The following is a 13,332-nucleotide window of genomic DNA, read 5'->3' as shown; positions in this document are numbered from 1 at the left end:
CCACACAAGCCCTCCCAACATCACCACCAACCTCATCATGACCCCCCCTCACAATATAACCATGAACATGACCCACACAAGCCCTCCCAACATCACCACCAACCTGACCATGACCCCCCCTCCCAATATAACCATGAACATGACCCACACAAGCCCTCCCAACATCACCACCAACCTGACCATGACCACCACTCCCAATATAACCATGAACCTGACCCACACAAGCCCTCTCAACATCACCACCAACCTGACCATGACCCCCCCTCCCAATATAACCATGAACATGACCCACACAAGCCCTCCCAACATCACCACCAACCTGACCATGACCCCCCCTCCCAATATAACCATGAACATGACCCACACAAGCCCTCCCAACATCACCACCAACCTGACCATGACCACCCCTCTCAATATAACCATGAACATGACCCACACAAGCCCTCCCAACATCACCACCAACCTGACCATGACCCCCCCTCACAATATAACCATGAACTTGACCCTCACAGGCCCTCCCAACATCACCACCAACATGACCATGACCCCCCCTCCCAATATAACCATGAACATGACACATACAAGCCCTCCCAACATCACCACCAACCTGACCATGACGCCCCCTCCCAATATAACCATGAACATGACCCACACAAGCCCTCCCAACATCACCACCAACCTGACCATGACCCGCTCTCCCAACATGACCATGACCTACACAAGCCCTCCCAACATCACCACCAACCTGACCATGACCCGCTCTCCCAACATGACCATGATCTACACAAGCCCTCCCAACATCACCACCAACCTGACCATGACCCGCTCTCCCAACATGACCATGATCTACACAAGCCCCCCCAACATCACCACCAACCTGACCATGACCCCCCCTACAAATATAACCATGACCCGCCCTCCCAACATGGCAACCAATATAACCTCGTCAGGCTCTAATACTGTGACCAACATCAATAATCAACCACTGGTAAGCCAGGTTATTTTTCTTGTTTAAAAATGGAAATAACAATCTTGACGGTTCAAGTGAATGTTCATTCAATAGGACAAAAAAGTACTTAAAAAAAAAGCAAGTTATTGAATTTATGTTTTTGTTCAAATTAAATTTGACTGTGTTTATTGCAGGAAATATCTGGCAGGGATAGCTGTAGGAGGGATAGGGCTTGTTTCTCCGCTCCACCCACCTGTAATCCAGGTGCACAAGGTTCCTGCTATTTTCTCTCCACAAGAGGAGTAAGCGGAGCTGCAGATCATTTTATCTTTGAGCTCAGTGGCGAGTCAGATGGTTACATCGCAGCTGGCCTATCCCGAGACAACAGCGTAAGAGATCAAATCCAGTTGCTTTTAAATCAAGTGTTTCATTTAAATCAATATAATAAGAATATTTCAGCACTTTAATCTTAAACTTCTGGTTCACTGACTAATTTTCTTTCCACATCCTTAGGGTCAAAGTGGCACCATCTATGCTTGTGCCAACATCAATGGTGCACTGAAGTTCATCCGTTCCACACGGAACAATCAAATGCTGACTCAAGATAACGCAGTAAGGCAATTTTTCAGAGAGCCTTGCCTATAAAAACATATGGCAATATTAGCAACAGAGATTCTTAACAGAAAAAAATAATAGTATTATATAAAAGCATGGAAGGCTTCAAGGAAAATCCCAGTTGTAGTACTATCAACACTGGTCTCAAAAGGTTGCCCCCAAAATCTTTGTAAAGATGCAATAATGCATAAAAAACAATTAAAATATACTGGCTCACAGCACAGTATATGACACCTCATATGCAGTTTATGTGCCATCTTAGCAGTGTAATATTAAGTAGCATTACTTCTGTTGTGCTGCAGTTCATCCCTGGAAGTTTTCGTGGCTCCCTCAATGGAAGAACAATTCAATGCATTTTCACTGCTGCAGGTCTCGGCAGCACCACCCGTGCAGCAACCACAGAAACTTTCATCTCCGTTGTAACAGGCAGGATCTCGAATGGTGAGTGCAACACTTTGATCAAGTAACTGACTGACATTTTGTTTTGTAGTAAAAGGAAATCATTTTCTTCCATCTACTCCTTTACCAGGCACTCTGGATTCTCCAGTCACTGTACTGGCCACAAATGCATCAGTGGACTTAAGCAACCCTAACAGCACAGATGTTTCAGTCATAACAGACATTACAAATGCCAATGCAACATCAAACAACACTGCATCTACAGTTACAGCAACACCAAACAACACTACAGTTACAGCTACACCAAACAACACTACAGTTACAGCTTCACCAAACAACACTACATCTAACGTTACAGCAACACCAAACACTGCGTCTAACGTTACAGCTACACCAAACAACACTACATCTAACGTTACAGCAACACCAAACAACACTACATCTAACGTTACAGCTACACCAAACAACACTACGTCTAATGTTACAGCAACACCAAACAACACTATGTCTAACGTTACAGCAACACCAAACACTACGTCTAACGTTACAGCAACACCAAACAACACGTCTAACGTTACAGCAACACCAAACAACACTACGTCTAACATTACAGCTACACCAAACAACACGTCTAACGTTACAGCAACACCAAACAACACTACGTCTAACATTACAGCTACACCAAACAACACTACGTCTAATGTTACAGCAACACCAAACAACACTACATCTAACATTACAGCTACACCAAACAACACGTCTAACGTTACAGCAACACCAAACAACACTACGTCTAATGTTACAGCAACACCAAACAACACTACGTCTAACGTTACAGCAACACCAAACAACACTACGTCTAATGTTACAGCAACACAAAACAACACTACGTCTAACGTTACAGCAACACCAAACAACACTACGTCTAACGTTACAGCAACACCAAACAACACTACGTCTATCGTTACAGCAACACCAAACAACACTACATCTAACGTTACAGCAACACCAAACAACACTACGTCTAACGTTACAGCTAGACCAAACAACACTACGTCTAACGTTACAGCAACACCAAACAACACTACGTCTAACGTTACAGCTAGACCAAACAACACTACGTCTAACGTTACAGCAACACCAAACAACACTGCATCTACAGTTCCAGCAACCACTGGTACAACAATTGTAAGTGTGAACAGACTGGAGAGCCAGTTATATTTTTCTTGGTTAAGATGATGTTGTTTTTTGAAGTGAAAGGTTTAGTGTTAGCAAAGTCAATGATGTACTGACTACAGTATTGTGTGATGGTAAATTGCTATAATATTTAATTTTTAAGTTAAACTCTTCAGTTTACTTTAGATTTTAGGCATTTTTAAACATTCTCAGCAGATTTTAAAAAAGAAAATGTAGCACTGCATTTCATGGCTTGTGTGAACTTGACATTGCAGGATAAGGTCACCAGGGCCAACTGTAAGAAGGACAGGGCATGTTTCTCCACTCCAGCCAGCTGTGATCCATCTATTTCCAATAGCTGCTTTTTCGCCTCCACAAGAGCGGTGAGCGGAAGCTCAGACAATCTCACTTTTGAGATCAGCGGGGAGTCGAACGGTTACATCGCAGTTGGCTTGTCTCGAGACAGCAAGGAGGTCTGTGAAAGATTTTATTTATTTCTGATGTCCACATTTAAAAATCACTTTTGTTAGAATGTGTTTTCAAAGCACCAAATCTGAGATTTAGGTTCTCTGACTTATTTACCTTTGCTTCTCAAAGGGTGATGGTGACACCATCTATTCTTGTGCCAACAACAATGGTATAGTGAACTTCATCCGTTCCACACTGAACAACGGCATCCTGGCTCAGGATAACACAGTAAGACTCCTTTCACAGAGCTTTTTCTCTGAAATCCTCTAGGTTTGCACAGATGATTCTTGGCTATAAATTACATGGTTATGAACAACAACGGGGAAGGCTTTAAAGAAAATGTAATGGTGCAAATGTATATTAGACAGGAGCGAGCAAAAAAGAGAAATCTAGAGTGGAGCTGGAGGGTTAATAGAATGCTTTGAGGTGGAGGAGAACTCAGCTCACTTTAAGCCCCACATTGTAGAAATACATATATTTTTTAAAAATGTTACTTTTTTGTCTTGCAGTTCAATCCTGGATCGTTCCGTGGCTCTGTGAACAAGACAAAGATTCAGTGCATTTTCATAGCCACAGGTCTCAACAGCAACACCCGTGCGGCAAACTCGGACACTTACCTCTTCTTCTTCACTGGCAACTTAACAAATGGTGAGAGCAACGCTGTTATTGAAATACTGAAAGAGAATGCAATTAGTGACAAAATTAAAACATTTTCTTTATTTCCATTTCCTCAGGCACTCTGGGGCCTCCCGTCACACGAATGAGTACAAGTTCGCCAGTTGATCTAACCAACCAGAACAGCTCAGATGTTGCAATAAATACACCTGATACAAATACAGCCTCTAATACTACCACTTCTTCTACTATTACAACTACTACAACAAAACCGACTACAGCAACACCAAACAACACTACGTCTAACGTTACAGCAACACCAAACAACACTACGTCTAACGTTACAGCAACACCAAACAACACTACGTCTAACGTTACAGCAACACCAAACAACACTGCATCTAACGTTACAACAACACCAAACAACACTGCATCTAACGTTACAACAACACCAAACAACACTGCATCTAACGTTACAACAACACCAAACAACACTGCGTCTAACGTTACAGCAACACCAAACAACACTGCGTCTAACGTTACAGCTACACCAAACAACACTGCATCTAACGTTACAACAACACCAAACAACACTGCATCTACAGTTCCAGCAACCACTGGTACAACAATTGTAAGTGTGAACAGACTGGAGAGCCAGTTATATTTTTCTTGGTTAAGATGATCTATGTTGTTTATTGAAGTGAAAGGTTTAGTGTTAGCAAAGTCAATGATGTACTGACTACAGTATTGTGTGATGGTAAATTGCTATAATATTTAATTTTTAAGTTAAACTCTTCAGTTTACTTTAGATTTTAGGCATTTTTAAACATTCTCAGCAGATTTAAAAAAAAGAAAACGTAGCACTGCATTTCATGGCTTGTGTGAACTTGACATTGCAGGATAAGGTCACCAGGGCCAACTGTAAGAAGGACAGGGCATGTTTCTCCACTCCAGCCAGCTGTGATCCATCTACTTCCAATAGCTGCTTTTTCGCCTCCACAAGAGCGGTGAGCGGAAGCTCAGACAATCTCACTTTTGAGATCAGCGGGGAGTCGAATGGTTACATCGCAGTTGGCTTGTCTCGAGACAGCAAAGAGGTCTGTAAAAGATTTTATTTATTTCTGATGTCCACATTTAAAAATCACTTTTGTTAGAATGTGTTTTCAAAGCACCAAATCTGAGATTTGGGTTCTCTGACTTATTTATTTGCTTCTCATAGGGTGATGGTGACACCATCTATTCTTGTGCCAGCAACAATGGTATAGTGAAGTTCATTCGTTCCACACTGAACAACAGCATCCTGACTCCGGATAACACAGTAAGACTCCTTTCACAGAGCTTTTTCTCTGAAATCCTCTGCCAAGGTTTGCACAGATGATTCTTGGCTATAAATTACATGGTTATGAACAACAACAGGGAACGCTTTAAAGAAAATGTAATGGTGCAAATGTATATTAGACAGGAGCGAGCAAAAAAGAGAAATCCAGAGTGGAGCTGGAGGGTTAATAGAATGCTTTGAGGTGGAGGAGAACTCAACTCACTTTAAGCCCTACATTGTAGAAATAATTTTATTTTTTTTAAATGTTACTTTTTTGTCTTGCAGTTCAATCCTGGATCTTTCCGTGGCTCTGTGAACAAGACGAAGATTCAGTGCATTTTCATAGCCGCAGGTCTCAACAGCAACACCCGTGCGGCAAACACAGACAGTTACCTCTTCTTCTTCACTGGCAACTTTACAAATGGTGAGAGCGACGCTATTATTGAAATACTGAAAGAGAATGCAATTAGTGACAAAATTAAAACATTTTCTTTATTTCCATTTCCTCAGGCACTCTGGACTCTCCCGTCACACGAATGAGTACAAGTTCGCCAGTTGATCTAACCAACCTGAACAGCTCAGATGTTGGAATAATTACACCTGATACAAATACAGCCTCTAATCCTACCACTTCTTCTACTATTACAACTACTACAACAAAACCGACTACAGGAGGGAGCATCGCACTGCAGCATGCAGCATCTCAGGGTAAGAACTTGATCCTGCCACATCAGGGGCTACTCACTGCAGAGCCGATAGGTGGAGCTTGTCGTCTAGGTCCGCCCCTTTGGTAATGGGTGGGGCTTGAAGGATCAGCCACGCCCTAGCCTAAACATAACTAGGTCAAGCTCCACCCATTAGGTCCACAAAGGTGGAGCTGGACGTCCTTTGGATCTGCAGTGAGCACTTAAACAGAGTAACACAACCTCTTTAGTTGCTAAATTCATATTAATTTAGGCGCTGTTTACACAACACCGTTTTCAACTAAAAACGTACAACTTTTTAAGCATTTTGGCCGTTCAGTTACACGACACTGGTGTTTTGAACGGCTAAAAACGCAAAGTTGTTTTGAAAACGGTCTCCGTGTAAACAACAAAAACGCAAGTCTCTGAAGACGGTGACGTCACGCACATGCGTATTACGTGTTCAGTCTATAGTGTTTCATCGCCATCTAATGGCCTGGCAGCAAAATACAGGGGTTTTTATCCGTTTTCGCGGATCCGTGTGAATGGGGACCGTTCTGACAATGTCGTCGTCTGTACACGGAAAACTACTCATTTTAAGCATATCGTTGTCGTGTAAACGTACCCTGAGATTAGACGGTAACACTTTATATTACGACCCGCAAACAACTGCGTAAGTAAACCGAAACTACGGTGTACGTTTCTGTAATTATAGTGTACTTCCGTGTAGGTATAAGGGAACAATATGTTAAGTTTTGGGTAATAAAGGGGTAACAAGCAGATATACAACCTGCAAAGAACTTCGTAAGTAAACCGAAATTACGGTGTACGTTTCTGTAATTATAGTGTACCTCCGTGTAGGTATAAGGGAACAATATGTTTTGGGTAATAAAGGTGTACAACCAGATATACAAGCAAATTATTTATAATGTAATTATTTTAAAACTAACAGGTTCCTATTCTGTTAATATATTCCAGGCAAAAATTGTACGTCTGTTGTATAAACGTTTTTATCACATTTCTGGAAAAATATGTTCTTGTGCAATGTAGTTACAGGGTAATTTTGACATCTGTGGGTTGTAAATTAAACTTTTTGGCAATGCTATTTATTGGCTTTTCTTACTAAACTACTTAACGTTAAGCCAAAAAAATAAATAGTTTTTGCTATGTTTTTAATTTAAAACGTACCATGTAGTACTTAGTACTACTACTTACCTTATCACATTGTATTGCAATGACACTTAAATGTCAGGGCAAATATACTGTGTAATTAAAAAAAAAATTGTTTTGTTTTTTTAATAAGAGTACCTTTCTCTGTAATTACTGTGCAAATAGTGTTGTTTCGTATTGTTACATAGTAAGTAGTGTTTGTTACCCATTTCAACTGTGTAGTTACAGGGTAAGTGTAACTCCTGCGGGCTGTAAATTAAAGTGGCGCTTGTTACCCCCTTGTTCTGTGTAGTTACAGGGTAAGTGTAACTCCTGCGGGCTGTAAATTAAAGTGGTGCTTGTTACCCCCTTGTTCTGTGTAGTTACAGGGTAAGTGTAACTCCTGCGGGCTGTAAATTAAAGTGGCGCTTGTTACCCCCTTGTTCTGTGTAGTTACAGGGTAAGTGTAACTCCTGCGGGCTGTAAATTAAAGTGGAGCTTGTTACCCCCTTGTTCTGTGTAGTTACAGGGTAAGTGTAACTCCTGCGGGCTGTAAATTAAAGTGGCGCTTGTTACCCCCTTGTTCTGTGTAGTTACAGGGTAAGTGCAGTAAATATACAATAAAGGATCCAATTTAATTTCTGACTTTTATTTTACAAAAAAATGTCAAAACACTTTTTCATCTTAATAAAACATTATCTTTTCTACAGTATACTCAAACAACAAAGTAACACATTATACCCCCCCCCCCCCCCCCCTTATTTGCGTCCCTTGCTTTTCTAAATCTTTCTTTTCTTGCTCTTCTTTTTCTTAACTTCCACAGGGGACTCTGAAGTTGAGGAGTTGATGGAGTCCCATTGGTCTTGCTGCACTGCAAAAATATGAATATGTAGTATACATGCTCTTAGCAAGCTACACCTTCAATTTTAAGTTGTCGAACAATCCTCCACTCTAAACATTTTGTGCCACCTGATATTACTGTAGTAACTGTAATTTTGAAGAAAACACATTTTGGTGAAGTTTGAGTCAGATCATGGGGGGGTTGTGATATTTTATAGTGATAATGACTGTAGTGCAGTAGAAAATGTTTTTTAAAAAGGCATAGTTGTTCTGACAGCAACAAAAAACAAACAAAAAAAGCATGAAACACAAACCTGAGGGCTGTGGCAATAGTTCAATAGTTCGGATTGAGCTGATCAACAAACGGACAGGGAACTACGTCATCACGTTGAAAGGTCACGCCTGCGCCGGCCGAAGTACCGCCCCACTGTTTACAATGCGACCGTACGTAGGAGGATAATTCAAATAGTATTGTTTGCGATTATATATAGAAATAGTATTCAGTGAATATGAATATGAATAGTATATGAATAACATTCTGATGAATATGAATAGTAGTTCAAATAGTATTGCCGGCGCAGGCGTGACCTTTCAACGTGATGACGTAGTTCCCTGTCCGTTTGTTGATCAGCTCAATCCGAACTATTGAAGGTAAAAAGTCTATAAATTATATATTTCTTTTTTTTAAATGACCTATCGTTTCGCTAGACTATTCTTCAGCTGTGATCGCGTACAGCCCGTTTAAACACTTAAAAGACTTTTGAAACTGCATTGATTTGGACTTAACGATGGTGACCAATGAAGTCCGTTGTAAATTTTCATTTTGGGGTGAACTAATCCTTTAACAAGTGCATTTATAATGTACAGTACCAGTGATGTTTAGTTCTTCAATTTGATGTTTTAAAAAATAGGAAAGTGGTCACAAGTATAAGCCCTGGAGTAGGGCAGGAGTAAAATTTAAACGTCAAACCTTTCTTTCTTTCTTTCTTTCTTTCTTTCTTTCTTTCTTTCTTTCAAAGATAAGATTATCACTCTTAAAGCAGAGATCACCTTGCTCAAAGATGAGTGTGATTTTTTGAAAAAGGAAACTGAAAAGATGAAGTCTGCTGTCCCATCTGCAATGGCACAGAGATATACTGTTACTATAGTGCCACAGCCCTCATGTTTATGTTTCATGCTTTTTTGTTTTTTTTGTTGCTGTCAGAACAACTATGCCTTTTTTAAAAACATTTTCTGCTGCACTACAGTCATTATCACTATAAAATATCACAACCCCCCCATGATCTGCCTCAAACTTCACCAAAATGTGTTTTCTTCAAAATTACAGTTACTACAGTAATATCAGGTGGCACAAAATGTTTTAGAGTGGAGGATTGTTCGACAACTTAAAATTGAAGGTGTAGCTTGCTAAGAGCATGTATACTGTATATTCATATTTTTGCAGTGCAGCAAGACCAATGGGACTCCATCAACTCCTCAACTTCAGAGTCCCCAGTGGAAGTTAAGAAAAAGAAGAGCAAGAAAAGAAAGAAGAAGAAAAGCAAGAGAAGCAAATAAAGGGGGGGGGGGGGGGGGGGGTATAATGTGTTACTTTGTTGTTTGAGTATACTGTAGAAAAGACAATGTTTTATTAAGATGAAAAAGTGTTTTGAAATGTTTTTGTAAAATAAAAGTCAGAAATTAAATCGGATCCTTTATTGTATATTTACTGCACTTACCCTGTAACTACACAGAACAAGGGGGTAACAAGCGCCACTTTAATTTACAGCCCGCAGGAGTTACACTTACCCTGTAACTACACAGAACAAGGGGGTAACAAGCGCCACTTTAATTTACAGCCCGCAGGAGTTACACTTACCCTGTAACTACACAGAACAAGGGGATAACAAGCTCCACTTTAATTTACAGCCCGCAGGAGTTACACTTACCCTGTAACTACACAGAACAAGGGGGTAACAAGCGCCACTTTAATTTACAGCCCGCATGAGTTACACTTACCCTGTAACTACACAGAACAAGGGGGTAACAAGCTCCACTTTAATTTACAGCCCGCAGGAGTTACACTTACCCTGTAAATACACAGAACAAGGGGGTAACAAGCACCACTTTAATTTACAGCCCGCAGGAGTTACACTTACCCTGTAACTACACAGAACAAGGGGATAACAAGCTCCACTTTAATTTACAGCCCGCAGGAGTTACACTTACCCTGTAACTACACAGAACAAGGGGGTAACAAGCGCCACTTTAATTTACAGCCCGCAGGAGTTACACTTACCCTGTAACTACACAGAACAAGGGGGTAACAAGCGCCACTTTAATTTACAGCCCGCAGGAGTTACACTTACCCTGTAACTACACAGAACAAGGGGGTAACAAGCTCCACTTTAATTTACAGCCCGCAGGAGTTACACTTACCCTGTAAATACACAGAACAAGGGGGTATACAAGCACCACTTTTAATTTACAGCCCGCAGGAGTTACACTTAGCCTGTAAATTCACAGTTGAAACGGGTAACAAACACTACTTACTATGTAACAATACGAAACAACACTATTTGCACAGTAATTACAGAGAAAGGTAGGCTACTCTTATAAAAAATTTAAAAAAAACCTTTTAATTACACAGTATATTTGCCCTGACATTTAAGTGTCATTGCAATACAATGTGATAAGGTAAGTACTAAGTACTACATGGTACGTTCTAAATTAAAATCATAGCATAAACTATTTTTTTTGGCTTAACGTTAAGTAGTTTAGTAAGAAAAGCCAATAAATAGCATTGCCAATGTTTTTCGAAATCAGCTGTTTATAAAATTGTTTCAGATAAATTTTTTATCATACTGTGCTTACATACAGCCATATATATATATATATATATATATATATATTTAATTTACAACCCACATATGTCAAAATTACCCTGTAACTACATTGCACAAGAACATATTTTTCCAGAAATGTGATAAAAACGTTTATACAACAGACGTACAATTTTTGCCTGGAATATATTAACAGAATAGGTACCTGTTAGTTTTAAAATAATTACATTATAAATAATTTGCTTGTATATCTGGTTGTACACCTTTATTACCCAAAACTTAACATATTGTTCCCTTATACCTACACGGAAGTACACTATAATTACAGAAACGTACACCGTAGTTTCGGTTTACTTACGCAGTTGTTTGCGGGTCGTAATATAAAGTGTTACCGATTAGACTAGCATACTGTACAATACAGGTTATACATAATGACCTCAGGTTGAGTCCTTTTTATTTCTTGTGCTTTTTAATAGTCCTTTGTTAAATAGTTTAATTATTCTCTTTTTCTTGTCTTTTTTTCAGCTGCTGCGATCATTCTCTCAGGGATCCTTGCAGTCCTCCTGTTGTAAGGACGCTGCCTGGACGTGTCTTTTGCTTTATTAAACTGGTCGATGAGCACTGAATGCTTGATGAACCCAACACTAAAGCATATGTAATTCAGCACATTTATACGTATATAAAGTGCAATATTGTGACTCTGGAAATGTGAAGCAAGGATTTGAAAATAAGGGGAAGAGGGAAATACATCATTTATTGAATCTGTGTGAGAAAGAGTGTGTGCATGAGAACCGTGTGTGTATTCTGCAAATGTACTGATACTTAAAATCAGGCTCCTGCACAAAGCGGGCCGATGAGAATTTGTAAAATCGTCTGTTAATGTAATGGCACACGTGTATGCCACCAAGTGGCTGAAATGTCTAGCAGTAGCTAAGAGGATTATTTTTAAATGTCTTTAATTTATTTTGTAATGAACGTACACTGCTGCCTCAAAACATTGATTGCCTGTGAGTTTTAAATTAAGTCAGTTGTATATTTTCTGAAGAAAAGAGTTATGCATAATAAAGTCATTTACATGTTCATTGCTATGTCAGTGTTTATTTAACCGGGGTATACCAACCCAAAAATGGGTCAATGATGACAGCATGAAAAGAACAATGCTAAATGCAAACAGTTAGGGTAGTAAACTAAATAATAGGCTAAACAGAAATGGAGAGACACTTACCATATTGTCGGTAAAAAGCTGTGCATCAATCAACAGAATTTCACCACTAATTTTAACACTTTTATACAAGTGTGGGATGATCAAAAAGCGTATTTTTTTGAAAATGATTCATTATTTTAGTAATGTGTTGGGTCACCATAATGTGCCCTAATATAAATCTTTTACCTTAGAAGAATATTCCATTCATTTTAAAGATGATATTAACACTGTTTGAAAGCTGTTTTTGTCTGGAAACCACACGCTGTGATTTCTTGCCAACCCTCTAATGTTTTTGTAAACTTTGTAAAATCCTATATAGATTGTAGATAAAACAAATGTTATCTATATGATTTACAGCAGGATTCCTCAAATCCTGCCTTAGATTAGACACTGTCGGCAGAGTTTATCTCACACCTCGATCAAACTCACCTGCCCGCATTCTTCTAGTAACTCTGAAGACATTGACTAGCACTGTCAGGTGTGTTTCATAAGGGTTGGGACTAAACTATGCAGGGCAGGGCAGGGCAGGGCAGTGGCCCTCAGGACCGGATCTGAGGAACTCTGATCTACAGGATTTACCTGTTGCTACTGATATCTGACATTTATATCTGAGGTTAGTCTTTCAATGTCAACGGACATTTTCCAGAAAACTTTAAAATGACATCAAAATAAAGAACCTGGATGTGTTCAAATCAGCATTTAAAATTAAAATCAGATGGCGTGTGAAATAAAGTATTCCACCTAAGTTGAACATAGTCACTGCATTTTGAGAAGGTACTCTAAATATAGTAATATTGAATGACTGAAGTGGTCAAATTCAGATGACTTTACATCTCAAAGACACACAAAAAGGTCAGGAACAAAAGGACTCTTATGAAAACACACGTCTGAGGAAGGAACAATATTAAATCACACATGGAGCTTTGACAAAAATTGACCAACTAAAAGTAACGTTTTGGTCCGAGAGCAAACAGCCTCTTTCCTGGCCCTCCTCGTTCCATCGGCATGTCACAACATCCACAGAAAGTCATTTTCTTAGCTCTTAGCTCCTTTACATGTAGGCAAAAGAGCTGTATGCCTATTCAAACGACAAC

The 13,332-nt window shown here is 39.6% G+C and overlaps 1 protein-coding gene across 1 annotated transcript; it reads left to right on the top strand.

The window, feature by feature from the left end:
- Positions 1-907: 907 nt before the first annotated feature.
- Positions 908-12,119, top strand: LOC307155893 (uncharacterized protein). Its single transcript, XM_079866887.1, has 13 exons — positions 908-988; positions 1,144-1,338; positions 1,463-1,561; positions 1,867-2,005; positions 3,415-3,612; positions 3,737-3,835; positions 4,117-4,255; positions 4,342-4,853; positions 5,122-5,319; positions 5,442-5,540; positions 5,826-5,964; positions 6,051-6,248; positions 11,560-12,119. Exons 4-13 carry the CDS (start codon positions 2,003-2,005, stop codon positions 11,604-11,606), a joined length of 1,632 nt encoding a protein of 543 aa, XP_079723013.1. The 5' UTR covers positions 908-988; positions 1,144-1,338; positions 1,463-1,561; positions 1,867-2,002; the 3' UTR covers positions 11,607-12,119.
- Positions 12,120-13,332: the final 1,213 nt, after the last annotated feature.

Source organism: Squalius cephalus (genome assembly GCF_949319135.1).
Source record: "Squalius cephalus genome assembly, chromosome: 3".
NCBI lineage: Eukaryota > Metazoa > Chordata > Actinopteri > Cypriniformes > Leuciscidae > Squalius > Squalius cephalus.
The sequence above is the reverse complement of the archived record's forward strand: the minus strand, read 5'-3'. Positions and strand labels throughout refer to the sequence as shown.